Source organism: Melospiza melodia, chromosome 15 (assembly GCF_035770615.1).
Source record: "Melospiza melodia melodia isolate bMelMel2 chromosome 15, bMelMel2.pri, whole genome shotgun sequence".
Lineage (NCBI taxonomy): Eukaryota > Metazoa > Chordata > Aves > Passeriformes > Passerellidae > Melospiza > Melospiza melodia.
The window spans coordinates 3808252-3835103 of NC_086208.1; the positions used below are offsets into that span (position 1 = coordinate 3808252).

A 26852-nucleotide genomic window follows, 5' to 3' on the forward strand; every position below is an offset into this window, starting at 1 on the left:
AAGGAAGAGGGAGATGGAGAAAATTCACCTGGAATCAGTGAGGAGGAGTGGCCCGGTGCCTGCTGTGGCAGCAGAAGGTTCTAGAAGGAGAGCAGACAAATAAACAGCTGCACACAATAGCACACATGAAGAGTTGCACTTTATTTCAGGGCATGGTCCCCCGCAGTGGCAGGAATTGGTCGTTACAAACATCAGGTCACAAATGGGGTCACCAAGCAGTGCCAGGGTGCAGTGATCGGCACCTGTCACCAGAGCGGGCCCAGAGCAGCTCCAGGGGCAGCTGCTGGGGCTGGGAACCATCCCAAACACAGCCACAACAACACTGCTCCCTCCTGGAATGAACCCTGGCACCAGGGGCATGGTGATGGGGACACCCAGAGCTGTGCTGGGACTCTGAGTGCTCCAGAAGAGCTGGTACCTCACATTCCAGATGTGTGAAGCCAAGAAACAGCTGCAGTGAGGGGAAGTACAGCCAAATACCCAAATCTAGCAGGCAGTGAGCACACCCCACATTCCTTACACCAGGGGCTGAACCCCCCTGTTGTGCAACACTGTTCACTTCATTTTTATATTCAAGGTGGGGCAGCATTTCAAGGCTGGCAAGAACCAGGGCCTTGGTGCTTCCCAGAGCTCCATCCCTGCAAAACCACCAGCACCTGCCCCAGTGCCTTCCAGCAGGGCAGCTGCAGCCTGGACTAGCCCTGCCCTGCCCCTGCTCCGTGTGTACAAGCTACAGTTCAACAGCCAAACCCAGAAAGGGCAGGAAAAACCTGCAGAAAGCAGAAATTGAAACAGCAAGTCTCCTACTGAGTGTCTTGAGCAAAGAGAGTGAAAGGAAGGGGACTAAAGCTAACACTGACTACAGCAACAACCTTTCTTTAACCTGCTGCTGCTCCTGGGTGAAGATCCAAGGAAACAGCCAAAAAAACCAAAAAAGGCAGAGGGAAACCTTGTGTTTGTGCTGTGAGTGCCCAGCACACTGCTGTCCTGGCCCAGTCAGAAGCACAGCCTGGCGGGTGCTGAAGCGTGGGGCACCCCTGTGCCCAGGATGGAGGGCAGAGCCCCCCAGACCAGCAGTGCCCCAGAGCAGCTGAGGGGAACCAGGGCTGCCCAGCCAGGGCACAGCCCCTGGTCCTGCTGAGGTAGATATGGCAACGTGCAGGGGCCAGGCCTCGGGGTGAGCCAAGGCTCAGCAGCCTCCTGGGCCCTCCACACTCCCAGGCCAGACCCTGTAATTCCTTCTTTCCAAGCAGGGAAAGCTCTTTCCTCCTCCTCTGGCAGCCCTGGCTGGGTTCTAACAGAGGAAAGGAAAGATGAGTGCCTGACTAAAGCCCCAGCTCGGGGCACAAGTGGGGCTGGTCAGTGAGACTGGACCACACTGGGCTGGTGCCACTCTGGGCTGGTCCCTGTGCTTCAGCCTCCCAAGGGATCCAGCTCCCCTGGACAGAGGCAGCACCCAGAGCTCTCCCTGGTGCCAGAGCAGGGCTGGGTGAGGCGGAGGAGTCCTGGGGATGGGTGAAGTGTGAGAGGAGCAGCAGAGCTCCAGCCCTGCCCACGTTCCCAGCTCCCTGGCTCAGCTCTGGGGACACACAGAGCCAGCAGGGTGGGTGGGTGGGGCCCAAGCTGATTGCCTGGTGGCTCCTCAGCTCATCCCTGCACCCAGGACAATGAAAGGAACACAGGAAAGGATAACTCAATGTTTCTGGCCAGGCACGGGACAGCAGAGCAGATTTCTGATGGGAATCCCACCCAGGAGCACAGCAGCTCCCACCACACCCTCTCCTGCCAGCAGACAGGAGCCAAACCCCTCCTCAGGCCAAGCCCACCCCACACACAGGCTTTGATTCCAAGGGGAATGAACAGATCCATGAGCTACTTCCCAAACCATCCCCAGTGTAGCAGGGATGCTGGAAGGACAGGGGAGCTTACCCTGAACCTCATCTGCAGCACCCAGCACCCAACAGCCCCAGAGCAACCCTGCCCTGCCCTGCTGCACTCCCCCAGCCCTGGAGCAGCCACTTGCTGGGCCAGCACGGAGAAAGAACCAAAGAAAACAACCCCAAAGCCCACCAGGATGCTGGAAAAGCTCTTTTCCATACCAGGCCTCCACCCCACAGAGCTGGGCTTCGGCCACGAAGCAAACAAAGAGAAGCCAACAGTACAGAAGCAGGAAGGCCGAGCTGAGGAAGGACATCAGTGCTCCCAGAGCAGCCTCTGGCTCTCCAAAGCTCTCCAAACAGGGAAAAGCCCTCTCTGTGAGGGGCTGGATGGGCTGGGAAGGAGAGGGAGATACAACTGCCTTCCAGAACACCAAACAGTGATGGGGCAGTGGAACCAACATGGGAACCAAACGAGATTTTCCCTCGACACAAGGGATTTCTACACAATCAAGGGGTGCTGTTCCCACCGGGATGTCCTTGCTGGGCATAGTCAACCAGAAGGACCTGAAACACATCTGAAAGCTCCAAACCAGCCTTATTTGTACCATGTGCCAGCCAGGGCTGGGCAGCAGCAGGGGACAGCCACCATGGTCCTGCACACTCCTCCATCCCACAGCAGGAAAGAATGAAAACAGCTTTGCAGGAACAATTCCCTTCCTTCTCTTCCTCCTTTTTTTTTTGTTTGTTGGGTTTTTTTTTCATTTCATTTTACGATTATTCCATTTTTTTTCTTTTTAAACACACAGCATTTCTTCCAGAAGGCAAACCCCTCCAGAACTTCACATCCTTTTTTTTTTTTTTTTTTTTTTCTTTTCTGTTGTGTTTGTTTTCTTTAAGGCGTCACCAGAGTCGACCCAGCCGGGATCCAGCTCAGCACAGCTTGGCTTTCACAGAGCTCCTCCTCTCTCTCCCTTCACAGCCAGGGGGGGGCTGCATGAGCTCTAGGTAGAGTGCAGGGGGATGACAAATTTGCAGCCAAAGGGGGAGTGGTAGTTGATGCCCACCTCCTGGAAGACCTTCTGGGGAATGCCAATGTCACAGAGGTAGACGCGGCCGGCGCGCTCGCCCAGCGGCAGCGGCAGCCCCAGCGCCAGCGACCACTTGGCATCGATGCCCAGCTCCATCTCGCTGATGGGGGGGTCTATGCTCAGCACGGGGGCACGGTTCTGGTTGGCCCAGTCCACCACTGCTTTGTACCAAGGCTGGTCTCTCAGAAAGGCATTCTCGTGACAATCCAGGCAGTTGATCACTAAGTCAACCGGGGTGTCTGGGAGGTCTGCAAGAAACACGGACACGGCTGAGAATCGGCGGCACCGGCTGCAGCTTTGGGGTTTGGCTTCCACTCTTGCTGCACAGCCTGGCCTCACCTGCTGGTACTGCCATCCTTCCCCCACAGACCCATCCTGAACCCCAGCCTGGCAGGTACTATACCCAATGACCAGCTTGTGAGCAACCCCAGTGTCACTGAGCCACAGTGCAGGCAGCCCAGGGCAGCAGTGGGGCTCTCTGCCCATCAGGAAGGATCTTTTTTATTCCACAAGGTGAAAATAAGGCTGCTTTTTGGAACACACCAGCTGTGCTGCACTGCTGCCTATTGCATTGAGCTCTGTCACACTCACTTGCTGCATGCCCCACTTTGCTGCATTCTCTCACCTGTGCTGCTCCACTCCTGCTGCATTCCCCCATTGCTGCATTCCCCACATCTGCTCTGCACCACTCCTGTTGCATTCTCTCACCTGCTGCATTCCCCACATCTGCTGCACTCTCACACCTGCTCTGCATTCCCCTCACCTGATGGATCACAAAGTCCTTCATGCAAAACCATGGAATGGTTTGGTTTGGAATAAACCTTAGAGTTCATCTCATCCCATCCCCCTTCCACCATTCCAGGGTGCTTTAAGTCCCACCCAGCCTTGCTTTGGACACTTCCAGGGATCCAGGAGCAGCCACAGCTGCTCTGAGAAATCTGTTCCAACCTTTTACAATATTTTCACACAGGCAAGTAGCTCTGTCAGCACAGCACAGCCCTAACTCCCAGCTTTGTTTCTCCCCAGAAGTTCAAATGAAGCAGCTTTGAAATCAACTGGTGAAGTGCCAGGCAGCAGCCAGCAGTCCCCCAGAAGCTGTTTATTCTAGGGAATACCCAGATGGGAATCCTGACAGCAGAGCTGGCTCCTGCTTTGCAGCAGCAGCTGGACACTCATTCCCTCCCAGCTCCAACATGCTGAACAAGGCAGCCCCTCATGCTGCCAGCACAGCTCCATCCAGCAGCTCTTCCTCATCTCTTCCCACCGGAAACATCTGTGGCAGCACAAGCGCTGCTCTGTCCCTGCAGCCTCTGGGCAGCCACCCAGGCGTGGCAGTGCCACTAGGTGGTGCCAGGGCAGCGGGCAGGAGCCAGCTCTGCTCCCTGGAGAAGCTGGCCCCGGAGAAGCCAGCTCTGCTCTTCCTGCAGAAGCCAGCGCTGGAGAAGCCGGCCCTGCTCTCCCTGGAAAAGTCAGGTTTGGTCACCCTGCAGAAGCCAGCCCTGCTCTCCCTGGAGGAGCTGGCCCTGCTCTCCCTGCAGGAAGCCTGGAGAAGCCAGCCCTGCTGCCCCAGAAGAAGCCAGCCCTGCAGAAGCCAGCCCTGCTGCCCCTGGAGAAGCCAGGTTTGCTCTCCCTGGAGAATCCAGCCCTGGAGAAGCCAGGTTTGCTCTCCCTGGAGAGGCCAGCCCTGGAGAAGCCAGGTTTGCTCTCCCAGGAGAAGCCAGCCCTGCAGAAGCCAGGTTTGCTCTCCCTGGAGAATCCAGCCCTGCAGAAGCCAGGTTTGCTCTCCCTGCAGAAGCCAGCCCTGCTCTCCCTGGAGAAGCTGCCCTGCTCCCCCCCTGCAGAAGCCAGCCCTAGAGAAGCCACTCCTGCTCTCCCTGGAGAAGCCAGCTCTGGAGAAGCCAGGTTTGCTCTCCCTGCAGAATCCAGCTCTGGAGAAGCCACTCCTGCTCTCCCTGGAGAAGCCAGCCCTGCTCCCCACCTGGAGAAGCCAGCCCTGGAGAAGTCAGCCTTGCTATCCCTGCAGGAGCCAGCCCTGGGGATGCTGGCCCTGCTCCCCCACAAGAAGCCAGCCCTGGAGCAGCTGGCCCTGCTCTCCCTGGAGAAGGAAGCCCTGCAGAAGCCAGGTTTGCTCCCCCTGCAGAATCCAGCCCTGCTCCACCCCTCCTAGGGAAGCCAGCCCTGCTTGCCCACCGACCTTTGACACTGGAGACCTGCTGTCCCTGTGTCTTGCTGAAGAGGTTGAGCTCGTTGGTGATGGACTCGAGCATCTTGACGAAGTTGGGGAGGAAGAGGATGACGTGGACGTCGTGGTTGGAGAGGTGCCGCCCGCAGCTGATGCCCTGCGCGCCCTTCACGTGGGGGCCGCAGAGCAGCGCCACCGTGGGCCGCTGGTGCACGTTCTTGGGGTTCAGTCTGAAACACAGGCAAGAAAAAGGCACTGTCAGCAAACCCCAGAGCCTCTTATCACCTTAAAAATTAAAAAAAAAAAACAAAACAAAAAAAAAAAAAAAAAACAAAACACCCAGCAAGATGCAAATTGCCAGGTGTTCTGCAAATCCAGAGCAGCCCACATCCTTCTGTGGTGCTGACGCTGCTCCGCCTGCAGGTTCAGAGAAGCTCGCACTTGTTTGGGTGCACGGGACCCTAAAGGTCACCCTTGTGGGCAGGGACACCCTCCACTAGCCCAGGCTGCTCCAAGCTCTGTCCAACCTGGCTTTGGACACTCCCAGGGATGGGGCAGCCACAGCTGTGCCAGGAGCTCAGCACCCTCACAGGGAAAAATTTCTTCCATATTTCATCTAAATTTCCCCTCTTTAAGTTGCTGATAGACTCTCTTTGGCTCCCTTAGAGGGCCCTTCACATACTTTAAGGTTGTTCCAGCCTTCTCCTCCCCTTCCTGCACTCACACAAGGTCCCAAGAATTGTAGAAGAAAGCTAAAAACTTAAGGTGAATTTCCCCATCAGAGGAGTCACATTAAAACAGCGAAAAATTCTCTACTCTCTAAGCTTCATTAATTGCACAATAAAGTTAATTTGGCCTGGAAGGCATCAGGGCTTGCAGCAGGAATTTCAGCTGCCTGTTCAGTGATCTCCATCAAGTGATCAGGTGCTGGTACAGCACTCCTGAATAAGTGATCAGGTGCTAATGAAGAGCTCCTGAAAAAGTGAGCAGGTCCTGCTAAAGAGCTCCTGAAAAAGTGAGCAGATCCTGCTAAAGAGCTCCTGAAAAAGTGAGCAGGTCCTGCTAAAGAGCTCCTGAAAAAGTGAGCAGGTCCTGCTAAAGAGCTCCTGAGTAAGTGAGCAGATCCTGCTAAAGAGCTCCTGAATAAGTGAGCAGATCCTGCTGAAGAGCTCCTGAATAAGTGAGCAGGTCCTGCTGAAGAGCTCCTGAATAAGTGAGCAGGTCCTGCTGAAGAGCTCCTGAATAAGTGAGCAGGTCCTGCTAAAGAGCTCCTGAAAAAGCAGATGGAGACTGAAGGGTTACTTTTCTTTTGAGAGCAAATAATCTGGAGCAGCTATCAACAGTACAGAAACACAGGTGCAGTTCCTGCCCACAGCCACAGCCACGGAAGCAGAGCTCTTCAGGAGTCAGCAAAAGGCACTGAGTGCACTCCAAAGCTGCTGCAAAGAGCAGGATGTGCTCAGGTGGGCTGCAGATGCCTGAAAAGCTGAGCCAGCCTCACAAAAATCCACACAGCGCTGTTTTCACGGGCTGCCTTCTGCTTTTATTGACACTGTGAAATTGCAACGTGCCACATCAGCAAAGGGAAGGTTCCTTTCTGTGCAGAAAGGAGCTCCTCACACATTCTGCACGGCTCCATCCACCTCAGGCAGCACCTGTGCAAAGCTCAGCTCCCCAAAACGACTCCCAAGTGAGGGGGAAGGAAAACCTCAGCTGAGCTTTGTGTGTGATTTAAGAGCTGAGAGGGCCCTGCCAGCTCCTTCCCTCCCCCCAGAGGCCCCAGCTGTACCTGTTGGGCCCCCCCAGGAGGCTCAGGGCCATCTGGCTGGCACACACCCCTGTCATCTCCAGCCTCCTCTCCAGGGTCAGCCCGTGCTTCTCAGCCACCGCCAGCAGCTTCTTGTGCAGCTCGTAGGACACGCTGGGCACCACCAGCCCCGAGTCTGGGGGGCAGGAAAAGGGAAAAGAGGCACAAATGGGGACAGTCAGACACTCAAAACAGTGAAAAGGTTCATCCTTAACTGTTAACTGTTCACCCACGCTCCTTGCCAAGCCACCAAATTAATCCAAATTGTTCTCAGGGAAGAAGAAACAGCTAAACACAAGTGTTGGCTTAAAATAACACTTCCACAAAAGTTCTGTGGGAAATTTTAGTAACACGAGGGCTGAGAAGGCCTCTGGGACTCACAGATGGAATATTAAGGTTTTTCTTCATGGTCTCCAGGCCAACAGAGCTTTAACCCACCACAGAGTGCTACTGAGCACGGTGCAAGTCAGAAGAGCAGCTGTGAAGTGCCAAAAAAAGCCTGGATGCTTTATGAATCCTGACACTGGTCCCCAAAATCCCAGCAAAACAAGCCATCCCACATCTGGTAGGTGTTCCCATGGCAGAAGGGTGCTCCAGACCCATCACAGCACACAGAGGCAGCAGGGAAATGCTCAAAGGATAAACTGTGCAGAAAAACACCTCCCAGGTGTTCAGGGGAGCCTGGGCTAGCGAGCTGGGAAATGCTCCAGCACTTGGATCAAGAGAAAAGAAACAAGAGAGGTTTTGTGAAGTGCTGAGAACTGTCCAGCCTGGCCTGGGAGACTTCCAGGGGCTGTCACAGCTCCTCTGGACAACCTGTGCCATCTCCTTATGGGATGTTCACAGAGCAGCTCTCAGCTCCTTCTCCTGCCAGGAATGCCAGCTGAGTGCAGCTCCCACTGTGAGACAGGCACAGGAGCTGCACCATGGAGCAAAAAGGCTGAGGATTGAATCAGTGCCTGCCAGAGGAAACATCAGGTCAGAAAGTGTCAGCTGAGCCCCATCAGCAGCATCTCTCCTCTCAGCTTTCCCTGGGTCACCCTCAGGCCCCCCCTGGCCCCTCTGCTCTGGGTGTGACAGTGACCCCCTGGGTGCTCCTGGTAGCCCAGCAGGGCTGGGGCTGCCTGTGCTGCTGGGAAGAGCTGTGGGAATGTGACAGGGCTGCTGGAAACAGCCTGAGAGGCACAGGGACCCTGCTGAGCCCTCCTGGAGCTCATCCCTGGCCTCAGCAGCCAGGTCTTGCACACAGAGAGGGCTCCACGTGTGCCAGCATTGCCCCAGAGGTCACCTGGCTGCCAGGCCAGGCCAGCAGGCTGTTATCAGCCATGCCTGAGGGCTGATAAGAGCCTGAGCCCTGCAGGAATAGCCCTGGGGCTGTGCCAGCAGCCATGACCTGCCCTGTGCCCACAGCAGTCATGGTCACCCACTTGCCCTGTGCCACCCACCTGCCCCGTGGGTCACTCACTGACCCTGTGGGTCACTCACCTGCCCTGTGCCCACAGTGGTCACCATCTGGGTCACCCACCTGCCTTGTGGGTCACACACCTGCCCCCTGCCCACAGCAGTCACCCACCTGCCCTGTGCCCACAGAGGTCACAGTCACCTACCTGCCTCATGCCCACAGCAGTCACCCACCTGCCCTGTGCCATGCCCTGCCCTGTGCCCACAGAGGTCACCACCTGCCCCATGCCCACAGCAGCATGGTCACCCACCTCTCCAGTGCCTGCAGCAATCACCACCTGCCCTGTGCCCACAGTGGTCACCACCTGCCCCATGGGTCACCACCTGCCCCATGCCACACAAGCCCTGCTCTGCCATGCTGCCAGTCACATCTGTGCCCCTCCTGCTGCTGCTTTCCAAGCTCCAGGGATGATTTGCAATGAGTGACCCGAGGCTGGGGTCTCTCCCAGCATCACTGCTGACCCCAAAAGAGGGAGATCCCAAACTCTGTTTTGAAGCACCCACCAATCCCCTGCTGAAATGCTGTACCAAGCCCCTGAAGCAGAAGGACAAAGCAGACAATGTCCACTCTGTGTGCACCCAACTCAGCACAGATCTGGTGTCCCCTGCACATCCTCCCCTCAGCCAGCAGCTTCAGGAAACTGCCTTCCCCACGGGCTGGCTGCCAGCAGGGGTTAATGTGAGGCACTGCTGGAGTGGCATTTAGCACGCCAGCCTGTCCTAATTGCTGCCTCTCAGGAGCAGCTGAGATGCCAGGAGAACTTCCAGGAGAACTTCCCCTCTGTGCCCTCACGCAAGGTCCAACCAGTCAGACTGGCTCATCAAAAGCAGGCCCAGGGAGTTAAATAAACTCTGGCAGAGTAAACCCACTAACAATAACACCACTGCCACAAAACTGAAGCCCTGCCAACTTTAATTATGTTTGGGTTGGACAGGGCATCTTTATTGTTTGCTAATGAAGGCAATAAAATAAATTAGCCCAGGCCTTTTAATATTAAATAAATGTATTTTACAGCTGCTTGGGAAAAAAAAAAACAAAACAAAACCAAACAACCCACAAGGCAGATATAGACTGAATGGTTTTGCAGAGTGACACTGGGTGGATAAAAACATCCCAAGGCAGCAGAAGAGGGAGTTAACCTTCCAGAAGTTAAAGAATTAGGAGTTTTCCTCAAACAAGTCCTGTAATGCTGCTGGGATGCCCAAATGCTCCCCAAGCTTGCAGTGGCAGGGAAAAAGGAGAGGGATGGATCCCATCTTTTCCCTTGGCCATTTCAGCAGCTCTCTAGTTCCAGTTCTCTGCTAAAATAAATCCAGGCACTGGCTCAGGCAGAATTGGACTCAGCATCTCCTTCAAGCTGTCCTGACATCATCAACTCTTCCCTTTGGCAATGAATAATCCCAGGTCCCAGTTTTAGGTCCAGAGCCTCACAGTGTGACAGTCTGGAGCTCCTGTCCCCACCAGGCACAGGAGACATTCCCTGCTGCCTTCTGCTGGTGGTAAAGCTGGAAGCACCTGCCTGCAGAGTCAGCCAAACACATGTACTGCCCCTCAAACAACACAACCTTAAGGGCTGCTTTTGTTAATCACCATTGTTTTTAATTACAGCAAATCCCACCAGAGTTCTGGCTGACCTTCCAGTGTGAGCTCTCCCAGCATTAGTGCACAATTCCCTCCAGCTGAGAAAAAAAAAAAAAAAAAAAAACTGCCAGAGGGACAAAGGGACTCTGCCCCAGGCCCACTGTTTGCTCCTGAAGCAAAATTGAGGAGAGTGAAAGTTTTCTCTCTGCTCAAAGCAGCCCAGAACACTTCACACATTCAATATTCACACCCAGCCACGGAGGAGGTAAAAGAGGGGAAAACTCAGTCAAGGACAGGGCAAGGAAAACCTTTCCAAAGGAAAAGCCACACTGTGGGCATCACCCTCAGGGCACAGCCAGCCTCTGATCCTGGCACAAAGCTCTGCCTGCTCCTGCACCTCCTCACTGTGAAGGAAAGCTTGTTTGAAGAACAGACCCTCCTGCAAACTCCTCTGAGCTCCAGCACTCCTGCACAATGCTGGCTCTGCTCAAGGACCTGTTCCCAAAACACAGAGATGTTCAAACACAGGAGTTTGAGTGCCAACAGCAGAAACAGAGACAGGCATGAGCCAGCCCACATTTAAATTCTCTGGAAGCAGAAAAAGGCAGCTCACACCTTAGGCAAGGATCAGCCTTTCCAGGGAGGCAGTTTTTGCTAAACAGATGCATTTCCCAGTAAATAAAGAGACAGATAAACAGCAGCCAGCCCAAACCAATGAAGATGAATGATGTGTTCAGGAGTGTGGAGTCCCAGGGATGGATTTAGCTCAGCCACAATCACCTGCTAAATTCTATTAGCTCCAAGTTGTCACTTCTGCTTGGAACAGATTCCCAACTTCCTCCTCCCCAGCTCACTTCTAAAACCCAGGGTTGTTTTAGAAGTGTTTTATTTGACACTTTTAGAAGTGTTTTACTTGCCTAGCTCCACAAAACCAGCTCTCAGAAAAGCATCCCAGTGGACTGAAGTGTTTATCCTACACACACCAAATTCTTTCAGTCAGCAATAAAACCCCAGGCTGGAAGTCCTGCAGGTGAATCTTTTGGGGAACTCAAAAGGCTGACTCCAAACTGACATCAGCAGTTTGGTTTTTTTGGTTTTACCATCCTCCATGGCATCAAAAAGCAGGCAGGGATCCACAGACAGGGATCCCACAGTGCCAAGAGCTGGATATGAACTCCCTGCCAATCTCCAGCATCAGTTTTTGTGCTGTTGCAGCAGACAGAGAATCACTGTCTCAGTCAGAATCACTGTCTCTATTAACACAATCATCTCTCAGACTGGCCCAGGGTGAAAAAAAAACCAAAAAACAAAAAACAACAAGAGAAAGAAGTGCTTTGTCATAACTAGGAAGTGCTTTTTGCAAGGAGAGCTTCCCTTAGGAAACCAGAAAAACTCTGCAGGGAGAACCCTGCCACAGACACATCCAAAACCAAACAGGCTGTTGGAGCTCTTGGCATTGATTTAATCACACCAGCTGCTCTTTGAGGCACTGAGAGGCAGCTCAGCATCCCCCTTCCAGCTGCTGAACAAAGGGATTGGGAGTGCAGCAAACAGGATTGGGTTTCCATCCCTGAATTTACTCACTGCTGCTCAGTGCATGGTGCTTTTCCTCCCAGGAATTCTGCTGCTGGAATCCCCTGTCAGCCACCCTGCTCAGACTGGCTGCCAACAGTGGCTTAGCTTTTGTTTCAGACTAGACATCCACAGAGGCCCTGTCTCCTCTCAAACAAGCCAGCTGGAAGATGGATTGACAAGTATGAAATCTGAAAATACCCACAAGATAGACAGGAAATCACAGAGAAAATGAAGAGGTGCTTGTTCACACAGCACAGTGTGGCTTCTTCCACAGAGAGATGCTGAAAGCTTGGGGAGATTTAAAAAGCAAGAGGTTAAATTAAGCAGGGGAAAAAAAAGCCATTAATCCTGAACTCTCACTGCTGCCTCAGGAAGTCTTAAAATCATGAAAAATCAAAGACAAAGCAGTGGGGGAAAGTCTCACTGCACGTTTGTTTCACTTTTCCTGGAGGATCCTTGCAAACACAACACTGAGCTGCTACAACCCACTGTGTTTTCCTCTCACCCCAGAGCAGAATGGGACACTAGGAAGAGGAATGACAGAAATGGAGAACTAGGACATTGTTACACACCAGAACCATCAAAAAAAGAGTCTTTTCAAAAGTGAAAAGCAGCAAATCATTACAAATCCATCAGCTTCCTCCCCTGAAGCGTTTCACACCCCAGATGGAATTTCCAGGCTGAGGAAGAATGACAGCCCAAGGAGCTGCTCACACTTCTGCTCAGGCTACCAGAATATCAGTTGGTTTGAGTCCCTGCAAGAAGAGCTGACATCTGATTTCATTCTGATGTGGAAAAGAAAGACTCCTGAAATCCCAAATTTCCTTTACTCCCACATTTTACTTAAAATCAAAGGCAAGATATCCCAAGGAGACTAAAGTTACCTGAAATTTGTACTAAATGTTCCATAAATCCTTTTTACATGAACTATATTTAAACTCACATAGAAATGGAGAACTACAACCCAAAGAGTGCCAGAAGCACAGGAAATTTCCTGAAACCATGAAATCACAAATCCTGAGCCCATCCCTCTGCCCCTCTCAGAGTCCACGTGGGTTCCCCAGGCTCCTGAAATCAAAGTAAAGATTTAAACACCTCTTACTCAATTCCCAACCATCAGCTTTGCTCCCTGCTGGAGCAACACTTACTTTGCTGCCTGTCACAGACATCTTCTATGAAAAATCCTTTCCTTAGGATTTTTCCTCTTGAGAAGCTGAGAAGTTTCAAGAACAAAATGTAAACATTGATTATCTGCTGCTGTGGAATGCAACAGGTGCATCTGTGACTGGTCTCATGTGCTTGTTTCTAATTAATGGCCAATCACAGTCAGCTGGCTTGGACAGAAAGAATGATAACAAAGGCTTGTGGCTCAGACTTTCTTTTTCTATTCTTAGCTTATTTCTGGTGAAATCCTTCTATTCTTTTAGTACAGCTTTAATATAATAGATATTAAAACTGCACAATGTTGGCTCTGCTGAAGGACCTGCTCCTAAAACACAGAGATGTTCAAACACATAAAATAATAAATCAATAAAAATCATAAATCATAAAATTAGAAATCAAGCCTGCTGAAACATAGAGTCAGATCCTCATCTCTTCCCTGTCAACACAGTCACAGCTGCCCTATTTCTCTCAGAAACACTGCAAAGAAAGGCTGGTGTGAACACACAAACCCAACTTTGCTTGGACCACATCAAGCTGACTCCTTAGCAAAACTCCACCTGCGTGTGGCCCCAAAAGCAGCACTTTGGGTCCATATCAGGCACATACCCGTGCAGAACTCCTTGTGGGGGTTCTGGGGCACCACAATCCTCCTGTAGACGATGGGCTCTGACTCCAGGATGTTCTCGTCGTGCCGGTAGCGGGCGGGTTTCTCGTTGGGGGTCCCTCGCGAGCGGGTGCCGCTCCTCCTCTCGTAGGTCTCGATCTCCTCAAACACAGCTGCCTTGTCAAAAAGGGCCAGGTTGCCCTCAAAATCGAAATCAGTGTCTGGGATTTCATCAATGTCATCCCCAAAGCATTCGTCATCCTTGCTCTTCATCTGCCCATTCTTCAGGCCGCTCTTCTTCGGCGTCACCTGGTTGGGGTGGCGGCTGCTGGATGACCCTAAGGCAAAAGAAAAGCAAGGTGGGAGTGGGTCCTGGAAGGGAAAAAGGCATTTTGGGGCAGAGGGGAGCTCCTGCTCACAGTGCCCTCACTCAAGGGGTGCTCACCATGGAGCTCAGCCCTGGAGCTGGCATTACTCAGGCTCAGCTAAGGCAGCAGGAAATCGAACATCAAATAGAAAACAGAACATCGATAGAAAACAGAGCATCAGCAAAGAGACTTTCAGGGACTTCCCTCCAGCAGCCAGGTTAGAAAAACAGGCTTGCCCACAGTTTCTCCAGGTTTTATTTAATCCCAGTGGCAAGGTAAATCAGCTAGGAGTTTTCCCATGTTCAGGCAGGTGTGTGAGTCAAGCCATTCTCTGGAATTCCTCTAAATTTCAGAAACTACTGTAGGTGTTTCCTTCCCTATTAGTGATCTGTAAGGGAGAACTTCAAACCCTGAACAGAAAGGATCTCTTTTTGCTCAACCTTGATGTAATTAATTTCTGTGATATAACACACAGTCCATTGCCTCATTCCTGTTTCACTCTCCTCCTTACCCATTACCTTGTGTTTTGGAATACACTTCTTTCAACCACAAGTCATGGGGAAAGCCCAAATTCTCTGGAGTGAGACTGATGAAAGTCATCAGTTCTTCATCTGATGCAAATATACAATTATGAGCTCAACATATCCTTTACTTGCTCATTTCTTCCTTTGTCCTCCAGGTCCTGACAATATTATTTTGTTTGTCCTCGGCAGTGTCACATTTGCAATTACTAGAAAAAAATTCAGGCCAATTCCTGCAGTTCCAGGAATCACCTACAGTGTCCAACAGATGGAGTAAGTCATCAAGCCAGAGCTCTTGCTCTACTAAACCATTTCCTGTTGTTTAAGATAATCCCATTTGTGAGGGATTTATACAAATGACTCGGAGAGAATCAATTTGATACCACAGAAACAAAGAATTCTGAGCCATCCAAGGAGATTTCCAAACATCCCAAAAGATTTGCAGCAGGCACAAACTCCAGCAGCACAAGTCCAGTTTGTGCATGTCTAACTCCAGTCAGGCTGAAATGGGATTTGCTGAGGATGTGGACCTGGTTTATTTCCAGTCAGAGATGCATTGCCTCAGCAAGGATTTATTTCAGATAGTGTGGGGCTTGGTTTTTCTCAAGAACTGGTTAATAACTAACCTGAAAGCTTTCCCAGTCACCACAGCAAGATCCTAAATCTGTCAGGTCTTGCAGAATAACCACTCCCCATTAAGGGAAAAAAAAGAACCAAACAACCTTCTCAAATGATAATGCACTTTTGTCTTGGAAGGACAGACAGCAGAATTCCAGCACTGTGGTGACAAAACAGGATTTAGGAGAGAGGAAAGGAGAATTGCAGTGAGCACACTGCAACCACTCATTTATGTGCATGGTTTTGAAAGTTTTTGGTACCAAACTCCACTCTGTCCCACATAAAGAGCTCCCAAACCAAAGGTGACACAAAGCTGGACAGGATTTGGTGTGGAAGTGAATTGCCACAGGTGCTGCTCTGAAGGAGGAAGATGAGGAATGCAAACACAACAGGCCCAAGCTCTCCCAACGCTCAGGAACTGCAGCTCAAGCAGGAGCCAAGGGACTCTCATGGTTCAGGGGGACAAGCTGGAGCCTGCACAGCCACAAAGGCAAATCCAGCCTGCTCCTTGTGTCAGGGCAAGAGTTTGGCCAGCTCAGGCTGCGCCTGTCAGCTCCACACTCCCCTCAGCTGCCCCAAAACTCAGAGTGGGACAGGAGCAGCCTGATGTGAGCATGGAATGCTGATGGAATAAAGCTGCAAAGCTCCCTGCAGCCACAAAGAATGGGAGCCAGGAGCCCACCTGATCAGAAGGTGGTGGGCAGCTCCCTGAGCCATCCTGAGCTCTGCCCTGGCTGCCCCACAGCCCCCTAACAAGGCACACAGAACGTGCCACAGGCCTGCAAGGAGCTGGGAGCAAAGTTAGGAGCTGTTCCTCTTTAAGTGCTGCTTTCTAGGCAGGAAAAAATGACAGCTGGTTCTGCTCAGGGAAAAGAAAAGAGGCAAAAAAAAGGGCATGAGGGGGAAGCAAAGTCAGGCTGAACAAGGCAGATCTCCTATTCCAGCTGCCTCTGGATCACAGCTCCCAGTGCTCTGCCCTGCATGAGGAGAGCTCCACTGCAAGCTGGCACACACAAAAGCACCTCCCTCACAAGATAAACAACCCTTCCCGGGCTTTTTTTGTTTCTGAGAAATAACAACCCTTTCATGTACAGCACACAAGCAAACAAAGTCTGCAGCAAGCTGGCTGCCTTCCTGAGAGATCCCTGTGGGAGGCTTTGCTGCCAGCCTTGGCACCACGAGCCCGGTGCCAGCACGGCAGCAGAGCCATTGTTGGGAAACCTGAGCTGGGGTTTGGTGTTTATTGATTCCTGTCACACCAGGGCTCCAAAGGGCAATTGTGGCCCTCACTTGGCACGCTAGAGGCCAACAGGAGGTCAACTTTCAGCTGCAGGACACAAGCTCTGGATGACATCTCAGCCCATTCTTCCCTACAAAGCCAGACCCAATTCTATCCCCCTCCCAAAACTCAGACATCACTCACCCTGCTGTCCAAATGCACATTTCACAGGGTAAAACATCCCTTATTCCTCCTTTGGAATTCATTGTACCTCCTTTGGAAGCCCTTGTACCTCCTTTGGAATCCCTCCTGTATTCCAAAATGAACCCAAGCCAACACCTAGGACCTTGCTCAACCTGCCTCAAAATCTCTAAAAAGTCACCTGTTGTACATGACTTGTTTGTGGGTTAAAGCTCTGCTCACCCCAAATCTACCAGACATCCTGGAAGGTGTAAAAATATCCCAGTTGGTGGTGAGGGAGAAAGACTTCCAGAGGTCTAGGAATTTCTCCCCAAAAACACAGCCTTACACCTGTTTCACTGGTCTGGCCCACCTTGGTTTGTTTATTTTACAAGAAAATGAAATAATGGAATTATTCTGGATGCATAACAATTAAGTCATGGAAATATGCTGGATGTACACTGAAATTACAGGAATTGGATTATGAGGGTCTGGAAAGGAAGACAGCTCAGGAGGCTTTGAGGAAAAAAGTGAACAAAGTCAGTTTTGGCCCCATTTTGAAGATTTTATCAAGAGAAATAAAAATAAGGGATGTGTGACTCTGGGATGCTCTGATTTTACATCACCCTTATTAATTTATATTTTTAACAACACAGCCAAAACCCATTTGTAATTATGTATGGGGTGATGTTGTAATAGGTTATGGGTATAGAAGCCTTAAATAGAAAAGCTTGGGGAGACTTAAAAAGCAAGAGGTTTAAATTAAGCAGGAAAAAAAAAAAAAAAAAGCCATTAATCCTGAACTCTCACTGCTGCCTCAGGAAGTCTTAAAATCATGAAAGACAAAACAGTGGGGGAAAGTCTCACTGCATGTGTCTTTCACTTTTCCTGGAGGATCCCTGCAAACACAACACTGAGCTGCTACAACCCACTGTGTTTTCCTCCCACTCGAGGATCACACTGCAGTTTGTAGCAGCTCCTTTTTGAGGAAAGGCTGGAGGCTGGGAATCTTCCAACAGGAAAGAGAGCAAAATGAGGAAATCCCTGGAACTGGCATTAGACATTTCAACACAGACAGAATCACTAAGATGGAAGAGACCTTTAAGATAAATTGAGTCCAAGCCATGCCTTAACACCACCTCAGCTGGATCACAGCACTGAATGCCACATGCAATCTTGTTTTTAAACACATGCAGGGATGGTGACTCCACCACCTCCCCAGGCAGACAAATCCAACACTTCATCCCTCTTTCTTTTCTTTTTAAAAAACCTTTTCCTAACATCCAACCTAAATTTAAGACTGTGTCCTCTCATTCTGTCAGGAACAAGAGACCAACCCTGTCCGGGATTGCCAAGCAAGATGTTTTCTATTGGCCATCTGGCCATGGCAGTTCTCTTCTGTTAAATGGGCAGTTCTCCTTATCTCTTCCACACCCATTCCTCCCTCAGGAGGGGACATCTGCTGATAAGAGGCTATGGAATGTCACTGCATGGCTGATAAGAACTGCAGCATCCCATTGGGAGATGTGAGCCCAGAGGGAGGAGCCAAGCATTGCTACCCAAATATAATCTGGAGATTCTGGAACACCAGCACAGCTTTCTCCTCTGGATTCCCCACAGGAACAGCAGCTGCCTCTTCCACTGGACCTTCAGAGGGACACTACACCTTCCTACAGGATCCCTGCTCCAGCAGAACCACCCCTGACACTGCAGGAGGGCTGCAGCCACAATTCCAATGGCACTGCTGCCAACACCCTGACCCACAGGGTGTCAGGTTGGGTTCTAACTCTGGCAGTGATATTTTAGTTTAGTGCATTGTTCATTTTATCTTTTTTTTTTTTCCTAGTAAAGAACTGTTATTGCTGCTCCCATATTTTTTGCCTGAGAGCCCCTTAATTTAAAATTTATACCAATTTGGAGGGAGGGGGTTTACATTTTCCATTTCAGGGGAGGCTCCTGCCTTCCTTAGCACACACCTGTCTTTCCAAACCAAGACAACCCTCACCTGCCTACAACCACCTTTCAGATGGGGTCAGAAATATTTCCAAATAACCCCCAGGTGGGCCAGGGGAAGCTGCCAGCAAAGCCTGGTGGCAAAGGGAAGATGCTGGCCAGGAGAGCCCCACACTCACAGGAGTTGTGTCTCCTCCTGAAGCCTTTGGACTGGCTCAGCGTTTCCATGTGCCGATCCATGTAGCTCTTGGAGCACTGCTGCTGTGGGGAGATGACAATGTCCTGGCTCTTCATGTCTGTCCTCCTGGGGATGTTCTGTGGGGCACTGCTGGACATGGGCTTCTTCAGCAACTTGCCAGTGCCATTCTGGCTGGGCCCCACCTGGCAGCCCACCCCTGGCATGGCTGTGTCCATGTGCTGGGAGTCCCCACATTGCCTGCTGTCCCCTGGTCCTGGGATCTCCAGGATCTTGAGCTCAGTGATGTCACCTGCCCTAAAAACAGCAGCAGAAAAGCAGGAATTTAGCACACACCCTGTCAGGGAAAAACCATCCTTGTCCAATGGGATTGTTCTGATGTCATCATCAATGGAAACAAGGGAATAAAAGGATTTTAATGCTCAAACAGAAAGATATCAAAATGTTCAACTGAAATGGCAAATCTTCAAAATAACCACTTCAGGATGCCTGCACTGCACCTGGATTTTGTTTGAAAGGCTCTGCAGCTGAAACAGGAATCAGTCAAGCAAAAAAATGGAAGTAACTGGCCCAGAGCTTTGCAGAAATCTGCATTAATTTAACAGTTCCCAGCTAATTAATTGCTCTCAGCCTTGAGGCTACTATTACTTTTAATCCATTTCTGCAGAATGCTACCCTCAGATCAGAGCAGTTCATGCTCAGTCAAGGAGGATACTTCCCATTTCCAACGAAAAAAAAAGCTAAAGAAAACTAATCTAGCATTGGGCAGAAGCCAAAATTAAACAAAGGAGTGATTATAAAGCCCTCCATTTGCACTGACTGCAAGAAATAAGTCAGCAATGAGGCTCTTCCAGCTTTAACTCAGCATTTGTCCAAGTGGGATGTGAAAGCAGGGAGACTCCACACATCTCCTGCTGCCTTCCCCCAGTGCCTCTCTGCAAAATCCAAGGGGGAAAAAATAAATTCAGAGTAAAAAAAAGTCAAAAGTATTGACTTTGAGGAGTCAGAGTTATTGAAAAAGGAGTGACTCAGAGCCTTAAGTACAACACTGCAAGAAACAGGAAAATGGGCACTGAGCAGTGACTCCTATTTATATTTTCAAGCACAGTGTTAGCAGGAACTGGTGGGGAAACTGCTGAGGGCAAAGCTTTGAAAAAGCATCTCAGTTCCCTCTGCTACAACACAACAGAATAGAAATAAAAATAATAAAAAATATAAGCATATAAAATATACATTAGAAATTTTAGATAAAAATGCATATATATTTGTATGTAATAAAAATATATTATATATTATATATTTATATGTTCTAGATTTAGATATTATATATAATTTAAAATTATCAATATACATTATATATTGATAATTTTAAATTATATTATATAGAATATAGAAACAAAATTATAAATAAAATTATATGTAAAATAGTATAAAAATATAGTAAAATACAGTATTAAAACGTATTATATTATAAATTTATAAATGTATTTATATATAATAAAAATACTATATTATAGTAAAATATATTATAAAAAACATATTATAGTAAAACTTACAAAGAGTAATTTTAAATTATGAGCTTTAAAACATCTAGAACATAGCTGAACAAAAAATTAATAAACCAAAACCCACTTCTGGTGTTTTACAGCTGTAGAGGTTTTGGTTCAGTTTGAGATGTCACCAATCTGGGATTTCCCAGCTAATGCCCTTAGGAGTGTGCTGGGTTCAGGGCTGGCCAATCCCCAGTGCTGTTCTCACTCCCAAGTGGGAGACAGCATTAGGAGGAAGCTAAAGCAGCCTCAAAACCTTCCAAGGTAAAAGAAAAAGGTTAATTTTTTGTGCTGGTGAATGCTTTGCATCACTTCTCTAAATATCTCTCAGGCAAAACTCTGACAATTAAGAAGTAGTTCAAATTCTAATTGTAACAGCATAAATCATAACATTTATATTGTCTCGCTCTTCTTGTAAAACTTAAAAGTTTTAAAACAGCTCTCAGTTACCCCATCTCTAAATCAAAATAAAAAGTATAATCCAACAGCCAGGCTGTCTAAGGTTGGAAATGGAGGTGTGTATTCTATTCCTATCTGGGAAGCAATTCTCTTCTGTTAACGAGCCATTAATTATTAATTATCTCCTGTCCATGGCCAGTGAGTGTCCCTGCAGGGCTGATCCAATTCCACCATCCCATGGGGAGATGCTCTGCCCAGGGGAGGAGCCAAGCATTCCTGCCTGGATCCAGTCTGAGCTTTGGGACACCCCAGCAGCCTTTGCCCCCTGCATTGCCAGAGGAGCAGCTTTCTGCTGCCCTGCATGGCCAGAGGGAGCCCAGGCCCATCTGCAGCAGCCCTGGAGCTGCAGAGGAAAACTCCCCCCTTGTGCAGGATCCCTGCTGCAGCAGAGCCACAGCTGGCACTGCAGGAGGGCTGAGCCCCCACGGGATGGGGCTGGGACACCACCCTGGCACACAGGGGACAGGGCATGGTCTGACTCTGGCAGTTTGTGTCAGAAGCCAGGACATTCCTCTGGCTGCCCTGGAGGACTCAAGACCCTGGCAGGGGGCTCAGAGACTTGGCAAGGAGTCAAAACCACCTGTGCCTTCCATTTGAACCCACAGAAACAATTACCAATTTTGTGTGAAGATTTGCAAGCCACAAGACTTTGAGTGGAATGATAACGAATTTATCACCAGGTGAAAATGGAGAATTTTGGGGTTTTTGAATGGGGGTCATAAAAGCAAGATGGAGGAATCTGGGCATGTCCTTTTCTTCTTGTTGTCCTCAATCTTTTGCTGTGATGGTGACACTTTTGGATTGGTTTAGAGTAGAGACAGAGTGATATTGGTGTGACACAGGTGTAACACAGGTGACAGATACTGGAAAATCATTGTAAATAAAGTACACATATAGCTTTTAGTATAAAAAGATAACACCACCCTGAGGGCAGTCAGTGTGCTACAACCCAACCTGCTGGACAGATCTCAGCAGGTCAGACAGACCATGTATTGGATAAGAGCAAATAAACAACCTTGAGATGGAGAGCCAAGGAATTCTGTTGTCTTCTTCAGTCACAGAGCTGGGAAAAAGATTTTCTAACACCTCAGGGTCATCTCGATACCAGAGCCCTTATCAGGTTTGTATCACTGCATTTTTATATTTTTTTCTTCCCTAATAAAGAACTGTTATTCCTACCCCCATATCTTTGCCTGAGAGCACTTTAATTCCCAAATGGTAGCAATTCAGAGGGAGAGGGTTTACATTTCCCATTCCAGGGGAGGCTCCTGCCTTTCTTAGCAGAGTTTTCACACCAAGACCACGGCACAGGGGGCAAGGCAGGCACTCACCTGAAGGTGACCTCTGGCACGAGGCATTTGACGCCGTTGTGGAAGGGCCGTGTGAGGGAGATGGTCTGGCTCACCTGATCCACAGCAGACACCCTGCCCTGGTACACTCCCAGGCTCTCCCCACAGTTGATGGACACGATGCTGCCCAGCCAGTCCGTGGCCATGGCTGTGGCACAGAGCTGCTGCAACGAGATGCACAAAGCCACAGCCTGAGTCAGATCCACAGCCCTGGAGCCCTCCCAGCTCTGCTCCTCCTCTCTCCTTGGTGGGGAGGAAATGACAGCCCAACCATCCCAGGCAGAGTCTAAATCCCTACATGATAAAAAAATCATTTACAATAAAATATAAGCACATATTTTTGCCTTCCCCACGGTATGGCAGATCTTTGTTTGACCACCTCAATGCAAAATCCAAAAAAAAACATTTGGTGTTTTGTCCTGCCTGTGGATACTCTCCTGTTGCCTTTTTCCAAGCTAGAAATGAAACTCAACATAATTTTAGTAAGGTGGTGATATAAGAAAGATGTTCACAAAAGTCCCTGAAGGCCTTCAAATAAGGATCTGCAGATCTTTGTCTGACCAGCTGAACTCAAGGCTGATGCTTCCAAAAGAAATATTCAGTGTTTTGTCCTGCCTGTGGATATTCTCCTGTTGCCTTTTTCCAAGCTAGAAATGAAACTCAAGATAATTTTAGTAAGCAGGTGATATAAGAAATATGTTCACAAAAGTCCCTGAAGGCCTTCAAACAAAGATCTGCAGATCTTTGTTTGACTGAGTGTATTTAAAATCCAAAAGAAAGAATCAGAGTTTTGTCCTGCCTGTGGATATTCTCCTGCTGCATTTTTCCAAGCTAGAAATGAAACTCCAGATAATTTTAGTAAGCAGGTGATATAAGATGTTCACAAAAGTCCCTGAAGGCCTTCAAATAAAGATCTGCAGATCTTTGTTTAACCAGCTGAATTCAAGATTCAAAAGGAGTATTTAATGTTTTGTCCTGCATGTAGATATTCTCCTGTTGCCATTTCCCCATCCTGGAAATGAAACTCAAGGTATTTCTTATGACACCTCCTTACTAAAATTATGTTCACAAAAGTCCCTGAAGGCCTTCAAATAAAGATCTGCAGATCTTTGTCTGACCAGCTGAACTCAAGGCTGATGCTTCCAAAAGAAATATTCAGTGTTCTGTCCTGCCTGTGGATATTCTCCTGTTGTCTCTTCCCCAGCCTGGAAATGAAATTTGAAATAATTTTAGTAAGGAGTGATATAAGATGTTCACAAAAGTCCCTGAAGGCCTTCAAATAAAGATCTGCAGATCTCTGACTGGCTGAATTCAAAATCCAAAAGAAAATTTAGTGTTTCATCCTGCCTGTGGATATTCTCTTTCCAAGTTGGAAATGAAACACAAGATAATTTTAGTAAAAAGGTGATATAAGAAATATGTTCACTAAAGTCCCTGAAGGCCTTCAAATCAAGATCTGCTCTTACATCACCTCCTAACTAAAATTATCTCAAGTTTCATTTCCAGGCTGGGAGAAAGGCAACACTCCCTGTGATTTCAAACTGGGAATTTCTCTTTATTTCTCTCATTTCATTTCCAGGATGGGAAAAAAGCAACACTCCCTGTGATTTCAAACTGGGAATTTATCTTTATTTCTGTCATTTCATTTCCAGGATGGGAGAAAGGCAACACTCCCTGTGATTTCAAACTGGGAATTTCTCTTCACTTCCCTGGTTTCATTTCCAGGATGGGAGAAAAGCAACACTCCCTGTGATTTCAAACTGGGAATTTCTCTTCACTTCCCTGGTTTTGGCAGATGGACATTGGCCAGAGCAGCTCCTGTGAATGTTCAGGATTGAATTCTCTGCATGTGCAAATGAAAAGCAAAATCTTTCAGGGAACTGAGATACAGGGCAGGAGGGGAACCCCAACCAACAGAGAAACACAAAAGGGGGGGAAAATCCCCCAAAACTGGAATGCAGGACAAAAGCAGCAAAGGCAACCTCACATCACTGCCACAATTAGATAAAAGAATTAAAAAATGGTTGCTCTCCTTCCCAGCACTCGAGTTCTGTCAGAAGCAGGGAGGAAAAACTCCAATTTGTTCAGACAGATGTTTCCAACACTGCTGGAAGCAGCTAAAAAGCTCCTTTGATCCCAGATTTCCCAGTGACAGGCTCACAAGCATCACAGAGAGCAAGAGACATGACAAGATGCTAAATGTATGGATTTGCCTTTCATGCTGCAATCAAAGAGGGAGAATGTTTGATATTTACTGTGAGCAGCACAAAGAAACAGGGGAGACAGCCCAGGGAGATCAATTTCCATGTAAAAATCACATTGCTGGAAGAGGCAGCCGCATGGAAAAAGATGCAAGGAAAAAAAAAAATAAAAATCTCACTTCCCCCAAGTTTCATAGGCTGAAAACATTAAATTTGGTCACAAAGCCAGAAATTGCTCAGGAGCAGGCTCCTCTCCTTCCTGTGGCTGTGTGTTGATATGAAGCCATGATGAGAATGTCTGCATTCCAAGGAGATGGCTGATAAAAAAGCACTCTCAAAACACAGATAACACATCCCTGGGCATCCACAGGAAAGCTAAAGCTTCATTCCATTTCCTGTTTTCTTTTTAATCTCCCTTGGGGAATATGGGAAGGAGCTCAGCACACATCATCACCTCACAGGGATCCTCTGGGAGAACAAGAGGCTCCTTTTAGCAAAAAAAAACCCCAAGAATAAATCTGTGTTTGAGTGCAAATATAAATTAAACTATTCTGGGGTTGGATTTGGGGGGTGTGCCTGTAGGAAAATAGAGGGGAGCCCATAGGTAAACACAGGGATCCCAAATAAATATTGTAAATAAATATTGTAAATAAATATTGTAAATAAATATTGTAAATAAATATTGTAAATAAATATTGTAAAAAAGTGGACCAAGCACAGGAAAATTCATCCCATAGGTAAATATAGGGGGCCCCCAAGGTAAAAAGGGGAACCCCCAAGGTGAAAAGGGGGATCCCCCCATGGGTAAACACAGGGAACATTCCATGGATAAACACAGGGAACCCCTAAAGATAAACACGGGGATATCCCATGGATAAACACAAGGAACCCCCAAAAATAAACACGGGGATATCCCAGGGATAAACACAGGGAACCCCTAAAGATAAACACGGGGATATCCCATGGATAAACACAAGGACCCCCATGGATAAACACAGGGGAGCCCCCAAAGATAAATACAGGGATATCCCATGGATAAACACAGGGAACCCCCAAAAATAAACACAGGGATACCCCAGGGATAAACACAGTGACCCTCATGGATAAACAAAGGGAACCCCCAAAAATAAATACAGGGATGTCCAGGGATAAGGACAGGGAACCCCCAAAAATAAACACAGGGAACCCCCAAAAATAAACACAGGCTCCTCCCATGGATAAACACAGGGAACCCCCAAAATAAATACAGGGAATCCCTCATGGATAAACACAGACCCCTCCCATGGATAAAAACGAGGACACGAGGAACCCCCCCCATAGATAAACATAGGGAACCCCAAAAATAAACACAGGGATACCCCATAGATAAACACTGTGAACCTCCCCAAATAAACACGGGGGTACCCCCCATGGATAAACACAGGGAAACCCCAAAAATAAACACAGGGATACCCCACGGATAACCACTGTGAACCTCCCCAAATAAACACGGGGATATCCCAGGGATAAACACAGGGAATCCCCAAAAATAAACACAGGGAACTCCCACAAAATAAACACAGGGAACCCTATGGATAAACACATACCTCTCCCATGGATAAACACAGGGAAACCCCCCAAAAAAGTAAACCCAGGGCCCCCCAAAACACAATACCCCCCCCATAAAGCAAACACAGCCCCCCACACAAATAAACATAGGGCCCCTATAGGTAAACACAGGGAACCTCATACATAAACATGGCCCCCCCATAAGCAAACACAGCAACCCCCAGGCAAGCACGGGACTCAAACACAGTTTAACCCCTTGTTAACCACAGCCGCCCCACAGGCCTCCCGCCCCGCGCCTCCCCACCACGGCCCGCTCAGGCCGGGCAGGGCCTGGCGCCGCCGCCGCGCCTCACGGCAGTCCCGCAGAGCCGCAGCCCGCCGGGAAGGCAGCACGGCAGCGCAGCCCGCTCGCTCCGATCGGCCGGGCCGGGCCGGGCCGTGCCCCGGTGCCCCCGGTGCCCCTCACCCGCCGCCGCCGCCGCCGCTCCCGCCTCACCGCGGCCCCTCCGCCTCACAGACGCTCGGCGTGACGCCACTTCCGGCCACGCCCCCCGCGCGGCGCTCCGGCCGCCGGCGGGGCCATAGAGACGGCGTGGGAGACGCGCTGTGCGCATGCGCAGTGCCCGCGTCAGGAGCACTCCGGCCGCTGTCATACCTGTGTCACACACCTGTGTCACACACCTGTGTCACACACCTGTCTGTCACACACCTGTGTCACACACCTCTGTCACACACCTGTCTGTCACATCTGTCCCTCCATCCCTGCATCCCCTCCGTCATCTCCATCTCTCCGTCATCTCCATCGCACCATCCCTTCATGACATTTCCCCTCCATCATCTCCATCACACCATCCCTTCCATCAACTCCATCATCTCCATCCCTCCATCATCTCCACCTCACCATCCCTTCATGACATCATCCCTTCCATCATCTCCATCACACCATCTCTCCATCATCTCCATCCTTTCCATCATCTCTATCCCTCTCTATCATCTCCATCATCTCCAATCACACCATCCTCTCCATCATGTCCATCCCTCCACCATCTCCATCCCACCATCCTCTCCATCGTGTCCGCCCCTCCATCTCACCATCCCTTCCATCACACTGTCCTCCCCATCCATCCCATTTCCATCACACCTCTGTCACTTTTTCATCCCTTCCATCCCCTCCCAAGGCTGCTCTCCTTCCCACACCCCCACACCCAAATCACCAACAGCTCCATGCTCCGGTGGGGCTGGGCACTTTGGAAGGCTGATCCCTGCAGGGACCCCCCCCTCCCCCTTGGGGATGAACAGACCCCAACTTTCCATACAGTCCCTTCATATTTCCATTGGAAATTCGTG

At 49.3% G+C, this 26852-nt stretch overlaps 1 protein-coding gene across 1 annotated transcript; it reads right to left on the minus strand.

Annotated features, from left to right (window-relative positions):
* Positions 1-121: 121 nt before the first annotated feature.
* On the minus strand, positions 122-26002 carry EDC3 (enhancer of mRNA decapping 3). Its single transcript, XM_063169419.1, has 7 exons — positions 25972-26002; positions 21739-21917; positions 18382-18695; positions 13346-13681; positions 6940-7093; positions 5163-5380; positions 122-3216 (listed from the first exon to the last, which is right to left on the minus strand). Exons 2-7 carry the CDS (start codon positions 21900-21902, stop codon positions 2882-2884), a joined length of 1521 nt encoding a protein of 506 aa, XP_063025489.1. The 5' UTR covers positions 21903-21917; positions 25972-26002; the 3' UTR covers positions 122-2881.
* Between the last annotated feature and the right edge of the window lie 850 nt (positions 26003-26852).

What these genes read in the sequence shown, in the direction of transcription:
- EDC3 (XM_063169419.1), bottom strand. Translation starts at nt 21,902, where the DNA reads ATGGCCACGGACTGGCTGGGCAGCATCGTGTCCATCAACTGTGGGGAG. An exon ending in CCACAAGGAGTTCTGCACGG is followed by an intron (nt 7,094 to 13,345) that starts GTATGTGCCTGA and finishes CCTGCCCCCCAG; the next exon opens with ACTCGGGGCTGGTGGTGCCC. An exon ending in CTCCTGGGGGGGCCCAACAG is followed by an intron (nt 5,381 to 6,939) that starts GTACAGCTGGGG and finishes CCTGTGTTTCAG; the next exon opens with ACTGAACCCCAAGAACGTGC.